Source organism: Guyanagaster necrorhizus (genome assembly GCF_019112545.1).
Source record: "Guyanagaster necrorhizus MCA 3950 unplaced genomic scaffold BT62scaffold_7, whole genome shotgun sequence".
Classification (NCBI taxonomy): Eukaryota; Fungi; Basidiomycota; class Agaricomycetes; order Agaricales; family Physalacriaceae; genus Guyanagaster; species Guyanagaster necrorhizus.
The window spans coordinates 237,646-265,605 of record NW_025064886.1 but is presented as its reverse complement, the minus strand read 5'-3'; the positions used below and the strand labels follow the sequence as shown (position 1 = coordinate 265,605).

General features: G+C 49.5%; 11 protein-coding genes across 11 annotated transcripts; 5 read left to right on the top strand and 6 right to left on the bottom strand.

The window, feature by feature from the left end:
* Positions 1-223: 223 nt before the first annotated feature.
* On the top strand, positions 224-1,907 carry BT62DRAFT_929515 (HCP-like protein). The gene is made up of 2 exons (XM_043185732.1): positions 224-1,098; positions 1,149-1,907. Exons 1-2 carry the CDS (start codon positions 232-234, stop codon positions 1,767-1,769), a joined length of 1,488 nt encoding a protein of 495 aa, XP_043041920.1. The 5' UTR covers positions 224-231; the 3' UTR covers positions 1,770-1,907.
* Positions 1,908-2,836: 929 nt separating this feature from the next.
* On the top strand, positions 2,837-4,025 carry BT62DRAFT_992504 (uncharacterized protein). The gene is made up of 3 exons (XM_043190341.1): positions 2,837-3,226; positions 3,287-3,348; positions 3,405-4,025. Exons 1-3 carry the CDS (start codon positions 2,885-2,887, stop codon positions 3,952-3,954), a joined length of 954 nt encoding a protein of 317 aa, XP_043041919.1. The 5' UTR covers positions 2,837-2,884; the 3' UTR covers positions 3,955-4,025.
* Positions 3,989-5,679, bottom strand: BT62DRAFT_985772 (uncharacterized protein). The gene is made up of 11 exons (XM_043189964.1): positions 5,447-5,679; positions 5,363-5,395; positions 5,273-5,339; positions 5,133-5,221; positions 4,950-5,083; positions 4,802-4,895; positions 4,705-4,749; positions 4,510-4,655; positions 4,343-4,456; positions 4,168-4,289; positions 3,989-4,119 (listed from the first exon to the last, which is right to left on the bottom strand). The coding sequence occupies exons 1-11, from the start codon at positions 5,589-5,591 to the stop codon at positions 4,056-4,058; spliced, it is 1,053 nt and encodes a 350-aa protein (XP_043041918.1). The 5' UTR covers positions 5,592-5,679; the 3' UTR covers positions 3,989-4,055.
* An 822-nt stretch (positions 5,680-6,501) lies between these two features.
* On the top strand, positions 6,502-8,233 carry BT62DRAFT_705256 (uncharacterized protein). The gene has a single exon (XM_043181951.1). The coding sequence runs from the start codon at positions 6,722-6,724 to the stop codon at positions 8,120-8,122; it is 1,401 nt and encodes a 466-aa protein (XP_043041917.1). The 5' UTR covers positions 6,502-6,721; the 3' UTR covers positions 8,123-8,233.
* Positions 8,234-10,113: 1,880 nt separating this feature from the next.
* Positions 10,114-13,828, bottom strand: BT62DRAFT_964788 (uncharacterized protein). The gene is made up of 3 exons (XM_043188748.1): positions 13,602-13,828; positions 11,993-13,546; positions 10,114-11,944 (listed from the first exon to the last, which is right to left on the bottom strand). Exons 1-3 carry the CDS (start codon positions 13,768-13,770, stop codon positions 10,377-10,379), a joined length of 3,291 nt encoding a protein of 1,096 aa, XP_043041916.1. The 5' UTR covers positions 13,771-13,828; the 3' UTR covers positions 10,114-10,376.
* Positions 13,829-15,687: 1,859 nt separating this feature from the next.
* Positions 15,688-18,713, top strand: BT62DRAFT_945861 (uncharacterized protein). The gene is made up of 2 exons (XM_043187965.1): positions 15,688-15,996; positions 16,053-18,713. Exons 1-2 carry the CDS (start codon positions 15,879-15,881, stop codon positions 18,311-18,313), a joined length of 2,379 nt encoding a protein of 792 aa, XP_043041915.1. The 5' UTR covers positions 15,688-15,878; the 3' UTR covers positions 18,314-18,713.
* Positions 18,433-18,846, bottom strand: BT62DRAFT_705156 (uncharacterized protein). The gene has a single exon (XM_043181950.1). The coding sequence runs from the start codon at positions 18,773-18,775 to the stop codon at positions 18,551-18,553; it is 225 nt and encodes a 74-aa protein (XP_043041914.1). The 5' UTR covers positions 18,776-18,846; the 3' UTR covers positions 18,433-18,550.
* BT62DRAFT_889147 (uncharacterized protein) lies at positions 18,845-21,189 on the bottom strand (the record flags this gene model as incomplete). Its single annotated transcript, XM_043182981.1, has 11 exons — positions 18,845-18,984; positions 19,041-19,337; positions 19,390-19,457; positions 19,504-19,552; positions 19,604-20,022; positions 20,078-20,122; positions 20,175-20,318; positions 20,434-20,508; positions 20,568-20,610; positions 20,667-20,786; positions 20,841-21,189. The coding sequence occupies 11 exons, from the start codon at positions 21,187-21,189 to the stop codon at positions 18,845-18,847; spliced, it is 1,749 nt and encodes a 582-aa protein (XP_043041913.1).
* A 1,668-nt stretch (positions 21,190-22,857) lies between these two features.
* On the bottom strand, positions 22,858-24,032 carry BT62DRAFT_918050 (uncharacterized protein; the record flags this gene model as incomplete). The annotated part of the gene is given in 5 exon segments (XM_043184071.1): positions 22,858-23,525; positions 23,545-23,637; positions 23,690-23,718; positions 23,745-23,879; positions 23,989-24,032. 5 exon segments carry the CDS (start codon positions 24,030-24,032, stop codon positions 22,858-22,860), a joined length of 969 nt encoding a protein of 322 aa, XP_043041912.1.
* A 923-nt stretch (positions 24,033-24,955) lies between these two features.
* Positions 24,956-26,493, top strand: BT62DRAFT_888922 (putative transporter of the NRAMP family; the record flags this gene model as incomplete). The annotated part of the gene is made up of 3 exons (XM_043182975.1): positions 24,956-25,053; positions 25,112-25,208; positions 25,261-26,493. The coding sequence occupies 3 exons, from the start codon at positions 24,956-24,958 to the stop codon at positions 26,491-26,493; spliced, it is 1,428 nt and encodes a 475-aa protein (XP_043041911.1).
* A 44-nt stretch (positions 26,494-26,537) lies between these two features.
* On the bottom strand, positions 26,538-26,906 carry BT62DRAFT_1003128 (uncharacterized protein; the record flags this gene model as incomplete). The annotated part of the gene is made up of 3 exons (XM_043176904.1): positions 26,538-26,619; positions 26,652-26,688; positions 26,750-26,906. 3 exons carry the CDS (start codon positions 26,904-26,906, stop codon positions 26,538-26,540), a joined length of 276 nt encoding a protein of 91 aa, XP_043041910.1.
* Between the last annotated feature and the right edge of the window lie 1,054 nt (positions 26,907-27,960).

Genomic DNA, 27,960 nt, shown 5'->3' with positions numbered 1-27,960 from the left:
GGTCTGTGTATGTGAACGTTTGAGCACAGCTGACGAACGAGGCGGCTGAACATCGAACACACAGCAGTAATAATATTAGAACTAATAATCCGGCCGAGCAAGCCTCTCTTGGAAGGACGTTTCACGATGACTGTCAGTAGCTAAAAATAAACCGGCCGTCCCTGTGTGGCAGTACCATTTGCCAAATATAGGCCAAGCATAGATGGTTATAAATTCCTTCCGACGACGACGATGTCCTTGCCCCCCGTACCTCCGCGCCCTTACGACTACGACTACGACGACGCCGCTCCTGGACCACCGCCACTCCCCCCGCTCCCGCCACACCCGCCTGAAATCCGGTACCATCCCTACGAGGTCGGCATCAACGCCTCGACGCCTCTCCCCGCTCCCCGCGCCCACCAAGCTACCAGCGCTGCCGCCGACCTAGACGCAATGTCGCGTGTAATGTCACCTCCTGCAATGTCGTCGTCAATAAACTATAATCCTGGATTTGCTCTACCATATCCTGGTTCGCCCTCCAACGTAGACGTATCACAATCCATCACTGCCATCGGTAGGACGCCATCGATGTTCTCCACCTTCGCGAGACCTCCCCTACCTCTCACACCCCCACAGACCTCCCTCACGGCCCCGATTCCCACGATACCGTCGCTCGATTCTGCTCTGGGTACAGTGCAACAGCCATCTCACGATCCTGCCTTACGTATCGCTTGGTGCCGAGACGTGATGTATCTCGTAGACAGGCATATTCATGCCGCGCCCAATGAGCCCCTGGTTGGGCCGGTCACCATAACGGACCCAAATCTTTCCCGCCTAGTGCAATATGCCATACCAATTATCCTGTCACTCGCCTCGTCGCAGTCGCCGCAACCAGAAGCCCTGTATCTGCGCGCTTCGCTCGCTGCTAGCGGTGCTTTCCCCGACCAGGTATCTCACAATCCACGTGCCGCATTCAGGGATTTCGAGTCTGCTGCTCGTACAGGATGCCACAAGGCATGGTTCCGTTTGGGTAGAGATTACGAATCGTTCAACGATCTGACCCATGCCCGTGACTGTTTCGAACGTGGCGTCAAGTTCGGTGTCGAGTCTAGCATTTATGTGCGTTCAGTTCCACTTTCTTCTTTGATCCAATCTAATCATCCCAACAGCGGATGGGCATGGCTCATTTGCTAGGCCAGCTTGGTCTTCCTGCATCACCTCAGACTGCTTTACCTCTCCTACAGCGCGCAGCTACTCTCTCCTCTCTTGAAACGCCGCAGCCTGCATACGTGTATGCTCTCCTTCTTCTCAACGAATTCGCCCTTGTCTCTGTTCCACCAGCCCTTCTGCAGCCTCTCATACCCACTGGCTCCTCTCCACCCCTCGAAGCCCGTACCCATCTCGAGCGGTCTGCTTATCTTCATTATCCCCCCGCCCAGTACAAGCTTGCACATGCATACGAATTTGCCCAACACCCCTGGCAGTTCGATGCTCTTCAGTCAGTCGAGTGGTACTCCAAGGCATCACAAGCGGGAGAGGTTGAGGCTGACATGGCACTTTCGAAATGGTTTCTGTGTGGATCAGAAGGTTCGTTTGAGAAGGACGAAAGCTTAGCTTGGGTCTTTGCTGAGCGCGCTGCAAAGCGAGGGCTGTCAAGCGCTGAATTTGCTATGGGTTACTATGCCGAGGTTGGCGTAGGTGGTCCAATAGATGTCGCCAAGGCCATCGATTGGTACCAAAAGGCAAGCTTGGTTTACCTTTTGGCTGCCTTTGCTCTGACCTCCCTTTAAGGCTGATTCGCATGGCAACACTGATGCTCGAGACCGACTGGATGCTCTTACTCAGTCACGTCCCGCTCCCCTCTCCCGCCAGGAGCACGATGTCATTACCGAATCCAAGCTTGTACGGACCCGAACCCAAGCTCGTCTGAAATCTGAAGCACAACCCCAAGGCCATCGCCGTGGAACGACCACTGGCAATCCCAACGTCGTTGAAGTGATCCGCAAAAACACGATTATCGATATGCCTCAGTCGGCACTTCCTGCACCACGTCAGAACAGCATTGGCATGCCTCCGCCAAACAGTCCCATGCCTGCACCAGTCAGAGGGAACAGCGGCGGAAGCCTGCAACCCCAGCAGATGCAGGGACGAAACCGGTACTCACTTGCAGATCCGGGTTTCAATTCGGCTCCCCCGTCAACATCATCCTCGCCTTCGCCTTCATTGAAACCACCAAGAACGGAGTCGCCAGTGGGAATTGGGAGAAGAACAGCTAGTCCGGCCGCAGGTAGAATTCCCAGTGGCGTAGCTGCGACGCCACAGCCTCCTGCGCAGGATAAGCCTAGACCATCAGGTCCGACTACGTTTGCGGAGATGGGTTTCCAGGGCGCAAAGGCCGAGGACAAGGAGTGTGTTATCATGTGAGACGCAGGGTATTTTCTCTTGATTCATACTTCCAATCAGTCTTGGCGACGAGAAGTCATTTATTTATTGCATATCTTGATACCTCTTTGCTTATCCCACTAAACCCATTGATCATTAGTATCTTACTATGGACGGTTCTCTGACGTATACTTACATCGTATCTAGTTTTCAACACCTTGAGTCTGTAGGATAGTTTTGTGGAAGAAGTAACGCGGAAAAAATACAGCTGTGGGGTTTCAAAGGTTGATCGTCGGCTTACTTTCCCTTCAAACATATATTTGTTGTTTCTGTATATAATTCTTACTCTTGACATGCCTGAATCTTTTCTGAATTCTCCAGCTAATTTTTAATATACATCTTTTCTAGCAAGTCGGTACTTTTGATGTACCTGCAATGTACCTGATATCCTTTTATTCGGATACGTCCAAGGTTGTGATCCTTGAACTGAAGATCTTTTTGTCATGGCCTGCCAAAATTCCGGATGTCACTTTCAGGCTTATTATCTCTCAGTGATCTGTGTTGTCGGGTTAATGGCAGGCTTATTATTTTCTACATCTCAGCCTATTTAATTGTCGATGAGGATATAAAGATGCGTCGAAAATACACGTTTACTCCAATACCCTCCAATCACCTCATAATGGAGTCCCTCACCTCTTCCCAAGAAATGCATTTCTCCCCCCGCGAAATGTACTACTCCAGGGACGATTCCAAATTGGATCTCATGTTTACCAACACAGAGCTGGGAGATCGCGTCTACGCGGACTTCTCCTCCGAGATTCTGGACACCCCTCCGGAGCTACTTTATTTATGTGCCATCGTTCAGGTATGTGGGTGTCTGTCACGGTAATCATGAACTTCATCTGATCGGATGGTTATCTCGTAGGCAATGATAGTTGTCCCAAGAATGAGTTACTGGTATATGCTCGAGCATGCGATACTCTCACCGTAAGGACCACAGCTACTTACCATTCCCGATATCAAACACTCACCCTAATTTACAGACGAGGCGAATTGTTTTTGCAGTACGCTGTGCATAATTCCCTCAGCAACCCGTACCACTCTCTACCCGTTTACGCAGATTCTGTCTCCCCCGCACTCGCATGCCGCAGATTCACATTTCCCATCGACATAGAGAACGTCGACTCATTGAAACATTGCGCCAATGCTCTGCGGAACATGATTGCAAATGGATCGCTCACCCAGTTGAAGAGGTACTTGGAACCTGTGTCGCAAGAAATGATGATAGCGGTACATGCTACGGGACAGGATAATTTTGAAGATCTCCCCCCTGCCTGTACGACGGACTTGGCCGTGGAGTGCGTCGAAAGAGGAATGTGGAGTCTTGTGGAGATTTTAAGTAATGGCGTTGATGTAGGAGGTAATCTCCATTATGAAGTCGCGGGCACGATAGGGTATTGTTGTCCCGGTTACGGACTGGTCAGTAATGTGGAGAAAGATCAGGACACCAAAACGACTTTTTATCGAGAAATAATTAGATTAGTAGATAGACCCACCAAGGAAGAGCAGGATGGAGAAGACTCGGAAGATTGAGGCAGACAAGTAGTGTACAATGTCAATGATTTCACTCCGAAATGTAGAATAAATACTAAATGATAATTTTACATTAGCTTATTGTCTTCTCATCTGATCCTTTACTTCTTGAGGTCGAAAACAACACGACCCGCAACCTTTCCGGCAGCCATTCCATCATAGACACTAAAGGATAATCAACACCTGCCAGGATAAAGAGGATGATGAACTCACTTCTGGAGCTCCTTGAGGTCCTTAGTGACGAAGTGAACCTTCACCTGGCCGCGAGCCGCAAGGTCGAGGGCCTCCCGGGCATCTTGACGATTTCCAACGTAGGATCCAAGGATACTGATGCTCTGACATATATATGTCAGACGGGCAAGAATGGAGCGGAGGTGAGAGTAAGTACCTTGAAGACGGTGAAGAAGATCGACGCGTTCAAGGTGGATGTTCCGGGTAGACCGACTGCCATGAGAGTAGCACCGGGACGGAGATAGTCGAGGGCCTGGGTATAGCCGGAGCTCTAGAAGAGAAATTCAGATGGGAATCCAGGAAGAAAAAAAATAGTTAACTTACGTGGGCAGCAGTGACAACAGCGGAGTGAGCACCGAACCCACCGGTGGCGGCCTTGACATCGTCGACGATGTTCTTGGATTCCTTGAAGTCGATCCACACCTCAGCACCGAGGCTCAAGCATAACTTCTTCTTCTCGGCACCGCTATCTACGAAAGAAGTTAGCATATGTTGGAAAAAAGTATGATTGGGACATACCGATAGCAATGACGCGGAGACCACGAGCACGAGCATATTGGACGGCTATGAGGACAGTTAATTGATATCCAACAGAAAAGTTTATAAGGGGACGCACCAAGATGTCCGAGACCTCCTCCAGCACCAGGAAGGACGATCCAGTCTCCAGCACTTGTTTGACTGTACTTGATGGCACGGTAGACGGTGACACCCTGTAAACTGATATAAGAAAAAGACTAATACCATCATAGGAATGAAAAACGTACAGCGCAGAGAATGGAAGCAGCAGCATCGGAGGGAAAACCTTCTGGGATGGGGGTCACATGGTTGACGTAGGAAACTACGTATTCGGCGAAGGTACCGTCGACGGTATAACCGCTCAACTTGGCCTGAGAGCAGTCTGAGGAGGGAGTCAGTTGATGGCAGGGAAATAGATACCAAGTGCTCACTCTGTTCGCGGCCTTTGCGGCAGTCCTCGCAGTTCAAGCAAGAGTCAGCGAGCCACTTTATTCCAACGCGTTCACCCAGCTGAACAGGCCTATCGAGAACTTAGGAAATGTCATCCATTGTTATGCGAGAGTAAACATACGACGCGGTGGTGTTGTTTCCGATAGCTACAACAATGCCGACACCTTCGTGTCCACCGATGAGGGGGTCTTGGGAGGGACGGGCCAGTCACCGATAGCGGCGTGCAAGTCGGTGTGGCAACACCCTAGAAAGAAGCTCAGAACCGTTAAAATGGTGACAAAAATTATCCACGAACCTGAAGCCTCAATTTTGATAAGACATTCACCGGGAGCAAGCTCGTTCTGCTGCTTTACGGGAAAGTCGTTCTTGATCTCGATGGAGCCGCCAGTCTTCTGGACGATGGCGACCTTCTGGACCTTGGGGATCTGGAAGTTGGGCATTGTTGATAGATAAAAGCTTGGTTTTCGGGAGTGTATAAGAGAAGGAGTGGATTGGCGAAGATTGGGACGCGACCGACGCCCTTTTATACCTTCTAGATGCGCTAGAGCTGGGCGGATGGCCATGCCCCCCTGCGGGATTCCGATACATGTACCGTTGTGAGACAGCCCTACCCCACGGGGTACACCTAGGGGATTCAGCTGATCCCCTCTTCGCCCCTCTTGAGCGATCGATGTGGAGGTGAAAGAGGGGTTCGGGCGCGATGCACTTTTAGCGAATAATTTTTGTAGGCTTCAAGCCAGATTTATTCCACAGAAAACAGTCAAGCTGAGAGAAGGTGGAGTTGAAAATCGAATCCAGGTGCACCTTGAAGCGTTGAGTACCGCTGATCTGAAAAGTTTTGAGCATTATTAATTTCACATTTTGACGCGTCAGGCTAGCCTCCATTTGTAAACGCGTGCACCTTGCGGGGTCACGAGTCATGCCCCTTGTTGCATCGAACGCGACACGCGCAGCAGATTTCGTAAAAATCGAAAAAGCGGTTGAGGATTTCCGTTTCCCTCCCGCGTAATATATATCCGTGTGACCGTGTCTGGGATTCGTAATCTGCATCTCTGTGCTTTTTTTACCCCTTGGAACCTCTTGGACCTTCTGACCGCGGTTTTTGATTATGGATAACCCGCCGTATTGCATTCATCTGTAGGTGTCCCAAATATGCTACAGCAAATAGGGACATAAAAGTACATTTTTAGAACTAGTTCGGAATAAACGACGACTTGCGTTATTAGTAGTTTGTTATTCTCCTCGCAAGCAAAAGTGCTGAAGCAGGATAGTGACATCGCCGGTAGAGGTGAATTAACAAAGAAGCGAAGTCTCGAGTACGAACTCGAAGAAAAAAGGAACTTAAGTGGAATGTTCTGAGTCTGAAGCTTCCTCCAAAAGGGAGAGACTGGAGACAAGAGTGGAGGGCATCTAGGACCAGTACCACCACCGCGACGTCTTGGTGGAAAGTTTACTTGTTGCGTTTAATACTGCCTGATGGTATGGCATTCGTGCCGAAGTTTCCGGACATGAAGGGTGACTTTCGGCGGAATTCGGCCGACTAAGTATCGCCTACTCATTTGTTGTACAGATGCCCATGGTGGACGAAACTGCAGGCAGCCCGGCAGCAGCTCCACAAGAAAATACGCCTCGTTCTACATCTATCAACAATGGCGCCAACTTACTCATGGAACTTTTCTCCACCGAACTCGCCGGTACAATGAGCAGCATCCACATGGCACATAAGCTGCAGTTAGAAGCTGCAAAGACGTCGGAGGACCTTCGTACCGCAGAGCTCGAGAAGGCGCTGACAGCCCGTGAATGTGTGTTGGTGGAGGCACGGGCGAGGGCTAACCAAGCGTCAGAGGAAATTGCAGAACTCCTTTGTACCCACCAGCAACTTCTTCAGGAACTCTCGGATTTTCGTTGCGCCGCCGATATCTCGAGAAAGACATCTAGCGAGGTATCAGAGCAAGAGATTACTTCACTCGTTTCGGATCGAGATGACGCGCGGTCACACGCTGCAGCTACGCAGGTAGAGGTACAACAACTCCAGAATGAGATGGCTGAGCAGAAGCGGGAACGTGATACTCTAACTGAGCGTATCACGAAGCTCGAAGGAGAATTGGACTCTATCCGAGCAGATTACAAGAAAGCCGACGTAGAGAGAAAACAGGCCAGATACGACGCCGCCCAGGCCCAAGGAGTACTTGCCGAACTGAAGAACGCGCTGGGGACGATTGGACTAGAATATGTCCAAGAGGATACTAAATTTTATTTGTCCAAGGAAATTGGGTCGCATGTAACAAACCTTTTCAATCAGGGACAAAAGGCTCAGTCGATCTCTCAAGCATTGGCATCCATACAGGGCAAGCCTGAGAGCACGAAGGAACCTCTATCGCCCGACGCACTATCTCCCTTCAATCTCACCATGTTCATCACCATCATGAAAGACATTCTATCTGACGTCGCGGTTGCCGGCAGCGGTTGGGAGGTGCTATGCCGTTCGAAGGAGAAGGAGGGGAATGCATTGCGGGAACACCGCGATACCCTTTCCACCCAGCTGTCGAGAGTGAAGGAAGCCAAGGAATCAGCTGTGAAAGAGTGGACGGAGATTAAAGCAGCTCTTGGTATTGCTGGCCTGGCGTATACAGACACTAACGCTATTGTTTTCACGAAAGGCTTGGTGTCTTCCCTGAAGGAGCTCACGCCAATGAAAGAGAAGTTGAAGAAGACGGCCAATACACTGAGTTCCAGGGATCCTAGTAGCGACCTTCAAGCGCTTATTCAGGTTCCAGAACCGAAGCTATCCACGCCTCAGAATTTAATAGCTTCCATGCGCAAGTGGTTCGCCGTCGCGCAAGCCCTTGGCGATGTTTCATTAGCATTGTGTCTGTCCAAAGAAGAGGAGATCACCGAACTCTCAGTAGGGAGGATTTTGCAGCAAGATGAAATTCAGCTTAATGAGCAAATAAAGGGCACTGAAAGTTAGCAGTATCTATATCTCTCATTTTCGAAGTACTAATGAAAAGTATCTTCTTACAGCTCAACTAAAGGAATTCGATGTACAAATCCAGAACGAGCGCTCTTCGTCTGTTTCGACCTCCCAACGAACCTCGAAGCCAGGTCAATCTACTCGATCATCGACATTCATTGACCTGGCCCCGTCCCAAATTGCTTCATCTTCCAGTCAACCTTTTCCGTGTCCAACAGAAATGACCAATTGCATGGCATCCAACCTTCGTCTTTCGAATGCCGTTGTCCCTACCACAGATCATACCTGTTCGCCTAGTCAGCCCCAAAGAACGAAGCTCAAGAGCCCTCGACAGGCTAATCCATCTTCCATTGCTATGCCTGGCCCATCGGCCATCCAGCGAAAGAGGTCCCCGTCTGTTATCATTGTTGCGGATAGTGACGAGGAACATGACTCGAAACTAGTGGTGTCTGATAAACATAGTTCAAAGGCCTCGGCTAGGAGAAAGAAACGCAGGATTAATACCTCTGTGCCTTCTGACGATGAGCTGATTTTCACGCCCAGGGTCAAGCCTTCCAGATCTAAACCATCATCGAGAAGAGGTCGAATGCATAAAGGTATAGCGTGCTCATATGCCTCCAGTGTTCCAATGCTGACAACCTTTCGAGTGTCGGGGAAGAAAACTTGAATTGGATATATTCCTCCATTCCATCTTGTAATATCAGGGAAAGTTTTATTCAGACAAACGACGTTTATGTTTTTATGCTTTGTTGATGCATTTTATGCAATCATCAATTGCAATATTCTTGTACGCTCCTTTTACAACGTACATACTAAATCTACCGCCATTATTCGATAGAACGGACTGAACTAGGGACCCGGAGAAGACGCTGTAGCAGCTCAAACATAAGCTTATTGAGTTTGTTGAAGGTCAAGAGGCTCGGAAAGGCAAGCCGGATGAGAAAGGACAGAGAGAAGAGAAAGGTTCGGACACCATACACCCTTTAGAGGCACCTTCTGAGCCATTTATAGCGACAAATGAGAAATTGTGATATATATGTCTATTCCCAGTCTTCAGATGATTTCTGAGGGACATTTGTGTTATACGCCCCAGAAATATCAATTGAATCTCAAGAATCTGAACTTCAGGAGGTGATAGCAAGTGGCCGAGCTTCATTCAATCACAACTTCACTTCGAACCGGTACGAATTGCAAACTGAGTCTCTGACGTCCCACCAATGTTACAGATTTAAGAGAGCTGGAATGCACATAGAGACACCACCTGGTGTTGCAACACAGGTGGAGAGCGGAGTCTCCGTTTTTAGTCATCACCTTCGTATTTACTGGCACCGGCGCGATTAAGTATGACTGGATTCGATCACTGAATGAAGGGAGACAAGCTCTTGCACAAGCGTTGAATGAATCAGCCTTGCACCGAAAAGCTCGAAGTTTATACCGGTTTATCAATTATCATAACATATGCTCCTCGAGTCATCAATGATGATTGCTGTTTTGACTCCCAATCACCTCCAACCTCCACAAAATCTCCACCTCTCCGAGTCGCGTATTTGTTTGTTATCTTTTCAAGTTTGGTATTGTGGCGATCTCAGACATGAGCATGTCAGATAATCAGGGCAATTTGTGCAAGTAATTTCTTGATCGTTTCTTAATAGTCAATCAATAGTAGTAGTACTCACTGTATTGATGGATTCGGTTCCGTATATGTATGGCTGTTGAGTCACGGTCTGAACGAAGGCAATAAAATGAAAGGAATGCTTCTTATATGTTATTCCTTGTGCCGTCACGACGTGCAATGAGCTTCGTCGAGAAGTCCATTACCCTACAGAAGACAGCCTGACAAATAATCCAGGGTTCGCACGATCGACACATGTACAAATCTTAGAAGGAACTCAAGAAAACACCACTACCTTTCTTCAGACCATCCTTTTCAACGCTACTCCGTGCTCATAGGCTAATCTGAAGTTGACTTGCTCATATGAATCCACTGTGTCTGGAAATAACTCTCATTGACATCACAGCAAGTACAGGTTTGGTTCTACTTAAGCAGAATAAGTTGTTCGTCGATTTAATGAGCGTGTCAACTAAGTATACCAATGCGAGAATTAGTGTAATAGCCCCTAAATGGAGAAGGAACAGACAAAGGACAGAGAAAAGGCAGAATAAGGAGGGTTGGGATACTTGGAATCCATGGTGGTATGCAGTATATAACTTGAGAAACGAGAAAAGAAAACTTATCAACGGAAAATTGTCCCTAGAGATCCCCATCGATCGCATCTACAACATACAACACCTGCTGTGGTCTCACAAACAAACCTCGACTCTCAGCCGCCTCGCTATCACTGCCTGCTGGACTCGAGCTTCTTATTCGTTTCGCCCGCCCTCCCATACCTTCAGCAGGTCTCTTTACCCCTTGGACTGTCCCGTTCCCGTTCCTGGGCATATGTACCCAGTCGGCTTTACGTCGACCTCCAAATCCGGATCCGGATCCATCCCCCCACTCGCTTCCTGCTCCGCCTCCAATATCAAAATACCGGACGCCACCCCAGGAGCCATCGTTCCACTCAGCACCCAGGTCGCCAACGAAATTCCCAGGAACTTCGACACCGACCCAGCTTCCTGCCTCGCCCTCGACTTCCCCAATGTACCGAGCGTAAGCTTTGAACCGTTTCCGCCGCGAGGAAATAATGCAAGGGATACCAATTTCTAGGGTCGCGCCCTTCGCCTGAGGGGACACAGACAAATATGGAGTCGATGAGACGGCGGAAGCGGGTTCAGTAGGTGGCGTTTTGGGTGAAGCAGAAGTGGTTTTGATCGTATCCGACGAACCCTTGCGTTTGAGTGTCGACGCGCTGCTGCTGGTGCTGCTCACGCTTTCCGTCTTCTTGTGCTCTGACGCCAAACTTTGCGCACGCGTAGCTTTGGGCGTCGCTTTCGGAAGCGGGGGCACATGAATTTTTGCTTCCTTTTTCCCTGGTGTTCCTGAAATACTTCTCCTGGCAGTTGACGTGGTTGACGTAGTCGAGCGTATGGACGGCGCTATAGACGGCGCCTTCTTAATAACTGGACTCCTCGCGGATGGCGACTTTGAGATCATACTAGCCGTTGACTTTGTGGTCCTGACAGAAGAAGTACTCAAATTGGACGCTGTCGAGCTCTTCCGAGAGCGCGAAGTTGCCGTTTTGTATGCCGTGCTTGCACCATCATTCGTTGTGCTCGTGCTTGCAGTCGATACTCGAGAGCTCGGTCGTGATGATGCAATTGAGAATGGCGGTCGTAAACTCGACACAGGTGTTGATTTCCTCACAGTCGAAGCGTGGCTCCTGACTGTCCGAACGGATGCAACAGATGCTGTGGATTTTGGTCTGGATAGTGAGGAAGAAGTCGATACCAGAGACCGTCGTGAAGAGACAGATGAGGGCCCAACTATCTTCTTGGGCAACGGTGCACTCGGTGTTGTGCGAGCCTCTGTCTCTTCTGCTGGCTCATTGAGCGAGGGAGTAGGAGTAGGTGAAGATGACTTGGGTGGAGTGAGCTTAGAATCCGGTCGCGGATCTGTGACTTTCCGCCGTGGAGATGAGACAGAGGTGGAAGTGGAAGCAACAGAGAATCTCGATGCGGTTGTGCGCACGCTCCGCACGGAAGGTGTAATGGATGCATTCGATCGCGTCGGGAGATTGCGAGAGAGGATGCTTACACGCATAGACTGCATGTCGCTGTCCTTGTCGGCATCCTTTGGAGAGTTCACGGAAGCTCGAAAACCGTTCTTTGCAGCCCCATTGAAGGCGGGCTTCACGAGATCATCAACAGATATTTCAATACCTAAGCGGCATTAGAGAAAGAATAGTTAAAAGGAACGGCTATGCTCACTATCACTTATTTCTTTAATAGCCCATCCCTCTAGTCCCTCAAATCCGCCTTCATTCCTCACTCCCAACCAGCGTTTGCGTAACCAAGATATAACATCCAATCTAGTCTGCTCGACCTGAACACGTACGTGGCTCGTTCCAGGGAGCATTGCCTGGTCGCTCTCTATTGGATGAGGACGGAGCAAGATGTTCGACACCAGAGTCTGATATACAATAGCAGCATTCTTGTCGTTCACCCCTCTCTTAACGGATGCCATGATCCAATCAACGCGTTCGCCGTCCTCAAATCGCACTCCGTCCGTCTCCATCAGCTCGAGCCAGTCAGGTTGCGAGAAGCAGGCGTCAGATTGGGACGCCAATACATTATCAATCGTCTTTCGCCCCAATAGGATCATATCCCGGACAGAATCTGCCCAAGCATCGATGACGTTATTTATCTTTCCGAGAGCATGCTCAGCGGCAAAAAGCAAGGCAAAGACATTCTGCGGGGTGGTCCGTTTACCAACACCCTTGAGTAGATTATCTTTAATCTTTTGCGGGAGAGCTGAGAACTCTGATGTACACCATCCCTCGCCGAAGAGACCAACTAGTGCTCGCCGGGCTCCACGGTCAAGGTGAGCATTCTTAACGTCATCTGATAGTGCGAATTCAAGGACACGGGGTGCGCGCCGGGCGCACTGGCGACACCTGCATCCGCCTGTGCCCCATTTACCTCCAGTTATACGCTCGTACTCAGAGAATTCTAGGAATGCATGGAAGAGCCCGTGCATCATCTCTTGCACGATGCGTGCTTGTATTTCATCATAGAGAGTTTGAAGCGAGAGGTAAGTGGCAGATCGGAGGATATGGAAGGCGGTATCAAGATCGTAACTCCGGTGTGAAAAGACGAGGGTGCCCGTGTAAATAAAACCGAGCGTGAAATGCAGTGATGCGGGAGTAAATGGCGGCGAAGGGAGTGAAAGAGCGAGAGGATCAGAAGAGGTGGATTTAGAGGGTGCAGATGGCCACGAGATGAGGGCGGTGTGGAAGTAGGAACATCGCGAGACCAGAATAAATCGGTGTGAAGAGAAGATGGCAGTTGTGTGTTCAGGATTGGACGATGAGAACGTCCCGGTGAGCTCTATACGCACGTCAGAATATAGTCGGGACCTCCACATGAAAACGAGGTCCTTTCGCAATTTATCGATACGTAGCTCTTCAGCATCGCCTTCCTGCCTTGACTCCGGGGAATCAAAAAGAAATTCAAAGGCCTCTCCAAAGCCTTGGCCGGTATAAAGGTATTCGAGTTCGTTGGAGAAAAGAGCGGGATTGATTGGGGTATTTAAACGTAGAATAGTACCCGTCATAGAGGAAGGCGCTGGCGACGTGACCCGCATTGGCGACGAAGCACGAGAGCCATCATCACCAAGATGGGGAACGTCGAGTCCTAAAGAAAGAGAAAGTGCCGATGTGGTGGGTACTGGTGATGAGTAACCAAGAGGCGAAGGCGCGGTGTTTGGTTTGAAACTGAAGTAGCGACTTTGGAAACTGGGAGGCGCCCGGGCATATACGATAGCTTGTAGTCGCTGAAATCAGCACCATATTGTCATCATCAGAGCCCTCGCACTCACCTTTGTGTCCCCACACCTCTTCCGTCTGGTCATCTATCCCGACTTCCCATACAACATCAGGAAAGCGGTCCTTGGCGTGATGAAATAATGACTCCAGGTCTACCTGCCATGTCGTGGTAGAGTTTTTGGTAGCTTCTTGCAGCCAAGGTGGCGACACCACCAGCGCCATCGGCAATGAAATGAGTGAAGGACAGGTCTAAACAACGGATTTTGTCAAAAAACACGAGGCGGACTTGGGCCCAGTCACGTGAGAGGGTCCCGCAATCGGACCCTCGGTCCGCTTAACGGGGCCTTTGCGCTGTATGTGTTCAGTCACTCAACTCGCGTACCTTCTCTTCTTCGACGCTTCCCTGACCATTCCGGTCGTATTGGTACTTCTCAGCATCAATTACCTTCACCCAAGTTCATTCAAAGACGATCTGCAAGCGATATGATACATCCGTTCTTCTACTTGAGATAGTATAGTATACTATCAGCACTTGAGTGGCAACTGCGTAGTGAACATCCCGTTCCACTCTATACGAGGAAGCGGGACACACTTCACTTTCTTCAAGTTCTTGTCCCCTTAGCCCAATAGTCAGCAGAATGTTACTGAAAACGGTAGCGTTGATACTTATCAATCAAACGGATCTCTGGCATTACAGTTCCTTCTGCTCACGTCGTTGCGCCTTGTGCACGAGCCCAAGTCACCGCGTTCCATATGCACCACGTAGCGGCAAATGTGTGGTGTTAAGGAATATACTTCGCATCTGTTCTCTTTGGAATCTCGGCAGTCATGATTTCCACTCCGTCAACACTTTCACATACATGGCTTCCAAGAGGTCTTCATCATTGATTAGCCGTGTCAGCTCCGCTTTATTGTTCAGTTGTACATGTGTCGGTCGGTTCAATGAGCTGACGGAGTAGCTTCACAGAAACATCTAACAAGTCTGGAAGGAATTCCTTGTATTCTCGTGGCACTTACCTTCGGAAGGGAAGGCATTGTAGAAGAGGTCTATCTAAACACTTCCGAAGATGAGAATCTTAGCCGAGCCCGAGGGAAAACTTCGGTTTCGAACAGTAAGCACTGAGTAGGTTCTGAGGACGCGTCGAGTCGTTCTTCGTTGGTGACTTTAAATATATAGATGCGCAAAAATATCCAATACTTTCCGCGCCGGAACGGCCTTGGATAGTTTGCTGGCTTTGTCCAGACTCCACCTAGCATCGCGCAGCATTGCAGATGCGGCCTAGTCATCGACATCCGTGAGTCGGGCCGGTGAGCCGGGTTCATTGACGCTTCTTGCAAAGCAAACGCGGTCGATCCAATGGGCCCGGACACTGTCTTTTCGTAACAGTTACTATCACAACACGTAGGCATATCGGCAAGTTCGCACGACTCTTTCTTACCGAGTCTTCCGAGTCCCACAAAGGAAGAATTGCGCAGGAGGAACACTTGTCAAAGAAACTCGGCGTGGCTGATTAACCGTCTAAATCCATGGATCGCTGAGAAAATGAATGAAGATTTGCGTCAGGGTTGCCAGAGAGAGCTTTGGATCGACCGAGAAACGGTCGAACACGGTAAATTCGAATGGGACAACTACATGGCATCCTAGCCTTTCTTCTCCCGGAAATACGGTCAAAGTAGTTCAGAAATTACTTTCTCTGAGGGATCTAGAATAGGGTTATCAAGACACAGAATAGAACAAATATCATCATCACCTACTGCCTAACAGTTAAAGTAGTGATGAGCCTAGCTCAGGCTGAAAACGATGAGTATGGATGAATGAGACGGATCCACCACAGAATGTTCGTCCCTCTTTATATTCTTACAGTGGATCCGTCCGTCACTGGCACTCTGGGGAAGCATTCATGTGTCCAGCCTGTAGGTATTTTGGGGTCAGCATCCACGGAAACAAGGCCAGGAATGAGGAAGTGAGATAGGTGTAGCACCACATTAGTTTTCTATATAGGCACCTACAGACGACGAGCCGAAATACAGCTCGTTGACCAGAATGCAGGATCTGCACGGTGGTCTGGTTACTCGGCCGAAAAAGGGTTACCTAATCCCACGTGGCCTGTTTTGCGCGACGGCTCAGGTGCCTGTTCTTGCTTTTCTTGGTCCGTCTACCGCTCTCGCCTCGACTCTCGCTGGTCCCATTGTACCCTGTATTCCTCTTGTATTGCTCTACACGGCAGAAACGTCACCCGCTTACCCCATCTCTTCTATTTACACCTCGCCGTTATCACTTTTTTATCCCCTCTGCGATTACTGCACTGCGCCTGTAAAATATCCAGATCATGGCTGGAGACCGTAGCGACTCGTCGTCCAATCTCGACGCTGAGAAAGAGAAGGAGCGAGACAGAGAGGACAGAGCCGAGAAAGGGTCTAAGCAAGCAAAGTCGTCGTCGTCGAAAGGTGCGGCGTTGATCCTCCTTTCTTCCGCAAAATATTCATTTTTTTCATTCGAATAGCCAAAGATCTCTCACATGTACCTTGCAAATTTTTCAAGGTTGGCTCATGCACCGCCGGCTCATCCTGCCCTTTCTCGCATGCTTCTCAAGAGCCGGGAGGTCAGAAGGATACTTGCGCTTGGTTCGTGAAGGGCAACTGCAAATTTGGCCACAAGTGTGCACTTGCTCATATTCTACCTGGTCAACCTATGACCATGGATAGGAAGAACAAAAAGGCTGCCCAGGTGGCTGCAGGTGGTGGGAGAGAGAAGGGCGGTCGGGGTAGCAGGAAAGATAGCCAAGTACCTCCTTCCCGTACCTCGCTTGCGCCTAACCGTGGTTTGCCATCGTCAAGACCACCCATTACTATGTCGCTCAAAGCCAGTATATCTCCGTCAGCGCCAGCGCCGGCTCTCAAGGACACTGATTTCTCATCCTTTGGTGCTTTGGAGGAAGCGTCCAAGTTGTCTGATGCTCCAGCCCAGAGGAAGCCAGACTCCGACGTGACTCCTCCCGCTTCGGCTCAGGCAGATGCTACTCCTACTATCCCTACTGCGCCTGCACCAAAAGAACCGTCCAAGCCTGACGGAAGTTCTTCCTCCCCCGGCAGCCTTCCCGTGTCCACGCCTCGACGAACGAATTTGTCTCCACACAAACCTCCCATCGATTTTGGTCCGATTGGTTCACCACCTCGTGCAGGCCCCAACGCTGCGTCACCCCATTCTCGCGTAAACGGCAATGGCATCGGTACTTTCTCTCCAGGAACATCACCTGCTCAAAGGAATCTCAATGGTAGCAACTTCACGTCTTCGTCCCCATTTTCTGCTCCACACACATCTTCGGTGCTTTTCAACTATCCTGGAGAGCAAGGAAGAGCTGGTCTGGCTGCCAGCCTCGGTACAGGTCTAACGATGGGCGGTAGCTTCGGAGGTCGCAATACCTGGAATGCTGACGTTGGCGGCATCTCTTCCAGCCATGTTCCCAGCTCGAACTTGAATGCGTTCGGTCGTGGGGACTTTGACTTGGATGACGATTCACGAGGTGAAGATAAGGTGACGGACGGGGAAATGTTCTTGCCTGGGTCGCTCTCGGAGCTGCTGACGACCGAAGAGATCAACAGAAGAAAGATGCAGCAGAGTGAAGGATTGCAGACAGAAACTCTACATCGGGACAGTCAGCTTGGATTAGGTGTTCCTATTCCTAATGGACCACAAGTGGTGACGAGTGGACATCGTCACTCGCGTTCTGTTCCCGCTCCTTCGTTACTCAGTGACGTGGGCTCCATTTGGTCAGACGCTTCGCGCGCCCCACCTGTTCCGCCTGTTCCGGCCGGCTTGCCATCATCCCCTACGCGTCTTGGATTTGGCAATGGTGCACCCACCTCATTCACGTCGGCGGCATCTGGCTTTGGCGGTCGTTCGTATGATCCACTTGGCGATGGGGAGTCGCTTTTGGCGCCAAGCAATGCAAGTGGTGCATTCTTGCCTGGATTACACCAGCACTATTTCCAGTCAAAAAAACAGAACAGTTCCTCGGCCTTGGGAGCTTCGGGACGTAGTATCCGCAACACCAGCAATCCCATCTTCTCCCAGCCAGGCGCCACCGCCGCTGGGATATCAAATTACTTACAGTCGGGACCAGGTGGCGGTACTTCCCAGCTCTCTAGCTTCAATTCATCACGCCAGGCAGCTTACGATTCTCACGCCCCCAATCCTAATCCCTCTCAAGACACCTATCTTCCTAGCGGTCGTCCAATACCTAGCCAGCCACAACAACACCAGCCGGAAGATCTACACCTGATGTCTCCCAATGCACGCGCTCTACATGCTCATGCACCAGGTCAGAGTCTTCCTCAAGGTCTTGCTGCAGGGTATTCCCGCATTCACGCGCAGCCACCCATTCCCGTCGCTTCGCCTGGATCTACTGGTATCGGTGGATTCAGCATGTCACCAGGTCTCACGAACGTGTTCAACCCAGGACCTTACGGTACTAATACGTCCGACGACTGGTCCAGTAGGCAGGCGGGTCTTTCGCCAAGTCTTGTTGCGGGGGTAAATAGTGGGAACAATGGGCTGGACTCGTTTTCGAAACTATCATATTCCGCTGCTGCTGCAACGAGGGGTTCATCGTCCACTGGTAGTCCCGGTAGGAATGTAACGGGATCTTTCTCTCATCGACCCCGTCTTGTGTCCTCTGGTGGGCCCTTGAGTCCTTTGAGTGGCCCAGTTGTAACACGGGATGACGTGGACGATGATGGAGAGCTGTTCAGCATGGATGGGTAATCGTAGTGCAAGCGATCGGTCATTTTTGTTGCCAAAGTGTACGTATAATCGTTGTCGGACCGTTGCTCTGAATTCGTCTTTGTTCAAGTTCTATCTATTTCTTCTATCCAACTCCTTATTTCTCTTAATGTCTGCCTTGCATATATCCGCGCCTTACCACCTCGTCCGCTTTCTTTCACTTACTGACGTACACTGCTTGCTCGATGTCTATTCTCCGCTGATTCTTGCTTGGTTTACTCAGCCCAGTGCTGAAATAATACTGCCCTCTTTCTGTTCCATTCCTATCCTCACCCACGCATGCATAGTCGTAGGAACTATATAACGTCCGCTCACGACCAAAGTAGATCTAACATATAGTTGTATCAATATTAGCCCCAAAATGAACAGCAATGTTTTTGTCTTATTATAGCTGGCCAGCCATATATCTTCAAAAAGGAAAGAAAGTACAATACATGTTTGCATACTATCACGTAACTGACACCGGATTGATTCAATTCACTGCAGGAAGACAACACGTCAATGAAATCCATGTCAAGATAAAACTTCGGCGCTGACCATCCCAAATGTCTCAACGTGCAACACGATACTCAATTGGCCTATCATGACGTTACGGACTTGAACTACTCCGAGGGCATTACGGACCCCTTCTGTAAGGGCGAATGGACCGCATACTAAGTATATCAAGTTCATCAGCAAGGCCCTCCAAACCAGGCTAGAAGGGACCAACCATTGACTCCCATCCTCCCTACCCTGACGTTCGACATCTCTGCATGCAACAGGCTCGGAAAATCAGGTCGTTCACCTTTTTTGACATTCACGACCGTGTTCGCCGTCAAAATGCTCTTGCCACCAAGCCTCTCGGAGGTGGGCGTATCAGTTCCATAGCTTTTGTCTTCCCAATCCTCACTTAGTTCCTCATGGCGCGTAGCAGATCTTGTAACGTAGATTTTGACAGCGACGTCCAATCCCTCAGGAAGATCGCTCAACGCATCAGCTAGTGGTGCAGAGATCCAATTGATGTGGTCTTAATTTCGATCATTAGTTTTCATGATAGTCATCTGACGCCGAGAACGTACCAGCATCGCGGATCGCCCATATGAAGAGAATTTTGGTGCAAGGAAGAGGTTTCGCTTCTTTACTTCGCCTGTATAATCTGTGAGATTGACTACAACAATATTGATGTAACATACTGTAATAAGTCCAACAGGAGAGGCAACGTGAAAGCCACACCGGTACCACCTTGCGAGATAGCACTCAGCACAGTTCTGATGCAAGCGAGGGACGAGTTACCTGCGATCAAGACGACGCTATCGAAGCCTCTTGTCACTGGTGGAGAACTGTACGGCCCATCAAGCAGCAGCCTCATCCTCTGACCGTTTTCAGCGTGGTGCAGAAGCTTTTTCGTGAATCCATCATGGACGCGAATGAGGAAGATTAGCTTATCCTCCTCGTTCCTCGTGTCAACGCTCGATATAGTGAACGGGTGCGCTACCAGACCGATACTTGGAACGGTTACATAGGCGCACTGTCCTGGGCTCCAGTAGAAGAACCTGGGTTTGTTGACGATCACACGTATGAAGTGTGGTGATAGAACGTCGACAGAGGCGTTGTTACGGGACGAAAACTGCACGAATAGCAGCATACGGCCCCAACGGATAACACGATCCAGAGCCCAGAGGACTATCGCAGGCCAAACGTAGTGACCTAACCTTAAAGAGGAGGCAGTCACGATCACAAAGGCGGACATAGTAACAACAGTCATACTGGGACTCAATTTGAATATGGAAGTATGCGCCGAGAAGGAATATCCTGGAATGCGTTCTTTATTGACGAGCTCAGGGAGATGAAATAGACCGCTCACAATCCAAATATAAAGTGTACAATTTTGAAGATGTCGTAACCGGCACTACGGAGGGGGCGGATGGACAAGATCGACAAAACTGTGAGAGAGGTAATGGTCAGGATGCCGCATTGAAGCCACCGCTCTTCGTGAAGTAATGAAGGGCTTATTGTCCTAGAAGATTATCTTTAGAGGGTAAATAGCGGCCATGGTGTCACCGTGACTGACTTTTTCTCTAACCCGAGCTTTATCTACCTTGAGGGTCAGAAAGATGCGTTACATATGATATGAAAAAATACCGACCCTTCCTGATGCGTGTACCCATACAACCACACATAGTGCTCTTGCTACTGTCCTGTGGAGGATGTTGAGCTATATGAAACGAAAAATCAGTCTCAGAAAAAGAAGAAAAACATAAAGCTACTACTAGCCTTCTCAAATGAAACCCCCGTTAAAACTGCGTGATTAAAAGTCAACTCATTGAAGCGGATAAGAGAGTAGACATGGACTCACAAGATACGATATTGTTTTTCATACCTAACGCGACGAGTAGCGAGAATTGTGATGCAGCCATTGTCCCAGCCCGGTTCGCCCAATAGTTCGGATCAAATTTGAGCCCTGTTGTGGCCGTCGCTGCACGTCGATTAGTACGCAAGCATTGAGATAGAAGATGACGGAGCGGCGTACTATTAATCAAGGTCCATATAAGCATGGCAGCCAAGTATATAACCCCGAGAAAGATTTCCGCAAGATTCATAATATGTGAACGACCCAAAGGGATCGTCCAGCGAAATGCGAGGATACGGAAGACATTTACAATCGCGGAGAATAGACGCCAGACCTTTGACCGACCCTGGGACCTGCGAGTGTATGCATACACCAGGGATAGGATACGACAGAGAGAAACTAATACAGTGAAACTGGCAATGAGGTACCAATATTGTTTGGGGTATTCTGCAGCACGAGCAACCCGAATGTTGCGATCCAGGTTGGGCGATGTTGCCAAAGACACATAGGAAGAGTTGGGCGGGGGCATATTAGCAGGTGAAGGATAACTGGCAGGAATCCCAGTTGGCACGCAAAGTGGTGCTTTAACGGAAATGAGGTGGGAGGATCAGCTACTTTTGGGGATTGCCAGGCGGTAGCTTGAGGTTCCTAGCATCAGGAGCATAAAGGAAGAGCAGGGAATACAGACGGGGAAATCTTTAGGAAGGTAAGTATTCATGCTGAGTTGGGCTAAAATTAGATACAGATAATCCGAAAGAGTTATGCAGCGATGGACCCGAGATCGCTATCTGATAAGGGATTGATAAGACGGCTTGCAAGGCTGAGTCAACAGAGAGGCACACGCGCGGTCCACCCAATGGCAACCATGAAAAAAATACATCGTTAGGAAAGAAAAGAGGACTCCAAAGTTTCGGAAATGATTCGGACTACGACCCGTCAGGGTTCCTTCTTGAATGAGGCCTCGTCAAGAGTTAGGTCACGGATAGCTATCACCGAAACATGATGCGGGAAATACCAGAGAAAGACGCAGAGCTACAGTTGTACGGAGACATTAACGTGGAATATGGATAGAGATGACTTCAACAAGTCGTGGGGCGCGTTTTCTGAGAAATCATCGGCAGAAAATCATGACAGCAAGCTGTTCCGTACGTGAAGAAGACCGAGACCCCCGATTACGAAGTCCTCGCCGTCGTTACGAAGTCAGGACCCAGTGACACGGAACAAAGGAATTACCAGGTGGCACAAATGAAGCATCACAGATGACAGCAAGTCTAACAAGCCAATGAGGCAGAGTGTTCAATAATCATGAGGGATGCCTGAGAATAAAACGACTGGATAGGGACATATCCCTTTGGAGTCTGTCTCGCCGCTTCTTCATGAACTGTCAACAGTAAACGCGTGGATGCGCGATTGGGCAAATTTGGATCAGAAGAAGATGGCTGACCGATGCATGAGTCTGCCATACAGCTGGATCATCTTCAAGTGAGTCGCAGAGATTTTACTATAGGCGTTTGGGTACCTAGAAAGAGTTGACACGTCAGAGATACCTCGACTTCCTCGGAAAAAAACACGCGTATAGTTCAAAATTCAAAAATCATGTTTAAGAGTATAAGCCTTGAGAAAAAGATAACATAGCAAGCAAAGAAGACATAGTTGGCCGTTGGCCATGGAAGTGGTCCAACGGTCGTGATGGTTCTGTCCAAGTTCTATGACTTGTACAAAAAAACACTATGGGACCGGATATCGGTCCATCTGCAACACCAATCAGCAGTATAGAGCTTATTTTGGTTTTATCTATCACTCGATAAGCTGGTGCACCTTGCACAACACTATGAATCGTAGCTTCACGTTATTAGTTCACACAAAATAGTAGGTACAAAGCGGGGACTTTGGGGAATTGCCAACTTCCGCTTGGATTGTTTTTGGATTTAAATGCCGACCCCAACCGAAAATTATCGCTGACTGACGGACAGTTTTCCATAGTAAGCCAGTGAGTCGCACACAATTCTCGGACCCTAAAATACACCGTGGAATATATCAGCGAAGAATCGCAGAAGATGCAGCATAGCTTACAGGGGTTGCAGAGCAAGCGATGAATTTCCGGATTGTTTATAGAGTGAATACTACCGAGTCTGAAGAGAATTAGAGTTATTGCGATACTACGATTATACACATTGTTAAACCGTTATTTACCGCGTTAGTTCCTTTTTTCCCACTCAACAAGCAAACAGACGTCACCATAGATGTACGCCAACGACGCCTCATTCCCATACGCGACCACATTCAAGTTCTGGCCTGCATCGGTAACCCATACCATCCCTTCCCCATACTCCTCTTGAACTACGTCCATAGACTCCGCCATCGCATCATCGATATCCTCCACCTCGAGATCAAAAGATGGTCCCTCCCTACTCAGAAAGAGCCGCTCTCCGTTTTCTTCCTTGTGCAACACTTGCAGCATCACGTTCAGCCCGAGTTCTGTGCACGCCGAGTAAATCGCTGCGTCACTTCCCTCGAAGTTCCCAGCAAGGGATTGGACAGAACCATCATGCCCCAGCTGGTATTGGTGCCTCAGCCCAAACCCTAGGCAGCCGCCATCTGGCAGGAACGTCTCATCCTCCATCAATCGCTTCAATGAGTCCCTCAGTATTGTATGCTTGGCATCCGGCACGCCGAAAAATCTAGGAGCTTGTTCAAAGTAAAGGTTATACGTGAGCGTGATGCGCGCGCGAGAAATCACAAGCAAAACCTCATGTTCGACGCCGCTGTAGAATGTGACATAGGCAATCGAGGGAGAGGTGGGGGGGCTGTTCGCAAGAATAGTGCCCGTGTCAAAGGTATAGGATTCGAAGTCTTTTTTTGTGTCTGAGAGTGAGCGCCGCACCCATGTGTGGGGTAGGGAACACGAGGACAAGTGAGCCGAACATGTTCGGAGCACGCGGAGTATCCTTGTGTGCCTTGAAGAGAGCGCCTTCGCCTACAAGAGTGTCAGTGAGTAGTCGAAATCAGAGCGAGAGATTTTGCCTCACCGTAGACATTAAGCTTATATGACTCGACTCTGATCACATGGAAGTAGCAAAGTACGAAAGATCGAGTTTCTGTGCCCTGCGATATATCTCATCCAGCACTGTCTCATTACTGCGTCCGAACGGGGCTGGGTCGCATGCCTTGTGGAGGCGGGCGAGGTCGCCTTGAGTAGTAGCGGAAAAATTAAGAGAACTGTAGAGGGGTTATACAACTGTGAATAAACAGAAGAAGAAGTCTGCGTCACGGAAATACAGATAACACTCGTCGGGAGGAATATCACACATGCCACCCGTATACATACTCGTGGTCAGAGCTGCAGGGCGTGCTGGATGGCAGGATCATCATATGGGTTTGTGTTGTTCATGGTGAAGGATGGGGATGAAGGAGATGAAACTGGCTAGCTTTATAGTATGTGTCGGGCCGCAGTCAGACCACGACAATACCCTGAGATTTCCCCGAGGTGACTGCAGCGACGCTACTAATTTGTGTTTCTGCCACAATGCGGTCATAACCGAATATCAAGTCAGAAATCCTACTGAGAGTGGTGAGACAAACACGAGACTGACAGGAGTTACTAAGACGTCTACTAACAACTTTCTTCTGTGACAGCCAGTGCGGGTGAACTAGTTAATCGTATTCACGATCTGCAATTCACGTCACTGCAATCGGATTTATACTCACCGGGTATTACCAAGAGATTGTTCAGGTCGCAAGAACGATACGGCGACCATAAAGTTGGATGCAAGGTCGAGCCCAACGGCAAATCACGTCGATATTTTCTTTTGCCGTCAGTTCAAACCAACGCATGCATTTTCCCGGTTCTACCGTACCCATTTCTTGGTAAAAAGATGGTATTCTGTGACTCTGTGCCAAAACTGTCATCCGTCGGCGAAAGTACCGGTACCGGAAGTGTGTTCGTCCAAGATATCATCTACCGGATCCCCTTGTTATCTTTATATATACATTGAGGCTGTGATTCGCCATATTTTGGTCCAGCGTGAGGCACAAGCCACACGGTCGTGCGCCAGTTCCTAGCCGCCAACAGCCAAAACGGGGAATCCCGACGCTCCGGAAGCATGGATATTCCGAGCGAAATCCCTAAAACACCCGGAGTGACACATCCTCGGGACATCACGTGGCAAGGTTGCGGTCTACCACTAACTCGTTTCGCGGAGGCGTCATGAATTCCACATTTCTGGGTTCCTTCTCTCTGGTTCACCCCATTCTGGTCCTGTATATGGCCGCAGCCACCCCCCATCTTGACCTCAATGGCCATCACTGTCAAATCGCTTTCGACGACGCTTTGGATTCACGCTAAAAAGCACACAGGTGTCGGGTTGGTCTGTGCAGTAGCGTATTTTGATCCGTGAGTGCCTTTTTCCCTGATTTTTCCCAGCTCTTGACGACCTAGCGTCTTGTTCCAGAGGAAACTGGGGGGTTGATCTGCAAGCAGGGTCGTCGTACGGCTATCGACTGCTTTTTGTTGTCCTCTTAGCTGGACTGATTGCCGTGTTCTTTCAGGTGTGTTGGCAGTTCGTTAGCTGGGTATATGCGTACTGATCTCGTCGATTAGGTATCGTCTCATCGACTGGGATGCGTAACTGGCGTTGACTTGGCTTCGCACTGCCGGGTATTGCTTTATCCTCGCCCTCTAACCCGATATTTCCTCCTATACCCTCTATACACAATCTCGGAGACGGCGATCGTAGCGACAGACCTGGCTGAGCTGCTCGGGTCTGCAATTGCCCTGTGCCTGCTTTTTCCCGCCCTCGAAATATGGCACGGCGTTCTCATCACCGCCTTTGACGTCCTTCTCATCCTCGCCTTCGGTGATCCCCTTCGCGGACGACCCGTGCGCGTCTTCGAAGTTATTATCGCTGCACTGGTGATTGCTGTCCTCATCTGCATGTGCATCATCATTGCCCGCGTCAACGTCCACTGGCCCGACGCTTTCCTTGGGTATGTACCTTCAAAGTACATATTCAAAAACGGAGCTCTGTATACGTCAGTGGGCATCCTTGGAGCGACGGTCATGCCACACAGTCTTTTCCTCGGCTCGGCTCTAGCAACACAGGACCGTGTAACAGCCCAGTCTGTCGAGAAGGAGGAGGAGAAACCGGACATGCTCCGACAGCGGATCCGGTCCGTCTTCCGTATGTCACACATTTCCCCACCGCAGACATCAACTAGCAACTCGCTCTCTTTCATCAGGCTACATTTGTACCATGGCATCGCCGATGTTGTCTTCTCCCTCCTCTGCTTTGCGGTCGTAATTAATTCCCTCATCCTCATCCTCGCAAGCGCCATCCATCCCGCCACCGCCCACTCTGCCTCCCTCTTTGACGCGTATGACCTTATTCGCACCGCCGTCTCTCCATCCGCTGCCACCCTCTTTGCCGTCGCTCTCCTCTTCTCCGGCCAGTCTTCATCCCTCATCGCCACTGTGGCAGGTCAGGCCGTGTCCGAGGGATTTCTGAACATTCGCCTGTCACCCGTGTTCAGGCGGCTTATCACCCGTCTTCTATCCCTTGTACCAGCGCTCACCGTCGCTATAGCAATAGGCAGAAGCGGTATTGACACCCTCCTGGTCGCATCCCAGGTCGTCTTATCTATCGTTCTGCCCTTCATTGTCTTTCCCCTTTTGTGGTTGACCAGTCACAAACGCGTTATGTCGGTGGAAAATGACAATGGAGGCTCCGTGAATTTCAGTAACAGCATACCCACCATCTTGCTGGGCGCAGCGGTTTGGCTCCTCATTGTAACGGCGAACGTTTATGTTCTTGTTAACTTGGGTATGACGACGTAATTCTTGGTATACTCGTAGATGCCAATACAAAATCATTTGCGTTGTTACGAGGGCGATTGTAACTTGCATCCCGTCCCGCTGCATATTCTTGACGAAGATTCCTGGTCTGGTGAACCGTAGCTTAGTCTACGACAGAAGCGAACAGTCACCGAACTTACCTGTATACCCAAGGATCATCTCGGTTGTTGGCTCCTCCTGGACAGACGCACAGAGAGAATGCCACAGAATGTACAGGCAGATGAGGTATTATGCATACCTTCGATGAGCATGACTTTCAAGGTGGGATCGGCGTAGGCCAACCTGCCAGCAACGACACATCCTATAGACAAGGGTGTCACCCATCTGACGAAGGAAGCGAGCCAAAAGACAGACCTGCTGGACCGCCTGAGGTCGGCTAATGGAACATCTGGCATGACCCACTGTCGCTTTCTCATCAGGCCTCTAATGTCTGGTCTACATACCCCCGCTTTCTCTTTTCTCCAAGTGTACATGCATTCTTTTCAATGCCGATTCTTTGCTCATTTTTGCGGTGGTCCCTTCCAGGCGATGCTCAAATACTCCTTTTCTCTCTAATCAGCTATAATGCACGCTCGCGGATGAACTGGATCAGACATATAGCTGCATTCTGGCTCTGTTCTTTCTTGAAGGTATGTTCTGGGCGAGAAGCTTCGAGATTGGAATGATGATGTTGATCAGAAAGTTGAAGCTGAACAGCCTTACGGGGGTAAACTTAAATGACGCTACGCATAGGAGTACAGACCGAGATTAACGAGTCAAGAACGATGTATAACCGAGCTTGTGCAAACGCGCATCAGTATAGATAGCGGGACTAGAGGACGGCAAGCACGAACAAACCCAATCCGGAACTACAGACTTTTTTTCGAGTCAACAGGTTCGTTGTTAAGGACGATCCTCGATATACATAAAAAGACTATGTTCCTACTGCCTTTCGGACAACGGGCTGGCCGCGAACGAATCCGGCTGCTCTTAATCGACACATCATAGTTCTGAACCGTTGCAACGGACTTAGTACTGTGCTCCCAGCTTCCACCGAGTTAGCACGGCCTTCTCTCTTCGCATGTGCCATAACATAAGATTGGCATGCGTTTTTTTTTTCCCTTTGTTGCGGTTGCATCCTATCAGAACAGAGGATGGGCAAGCTCTCTTCACTCCAAGGTATTAACGAAAACAATACGGTTAGCAGGAATATCGATACCTTTTTCCATTCGTGGTTGGTTTCAGACTGAAGTATCTTCTTTATGATAGATCTTGATTGATATTCACTTCGTTTACGTGTGAGGCCTGCCTCGACCCCTACGTGACGATGTGATTCTGGGATTATAACTCGTCGTCATTCTTGCCATTACAAGCGGTTACCCGGAGCCATTGAATGCAGTCTAGGAGCCATGAGCGCATATTTACGTTTACGTTTTTGTTGAAATGCGAGTAAGATGTCTTCCTTTGAAC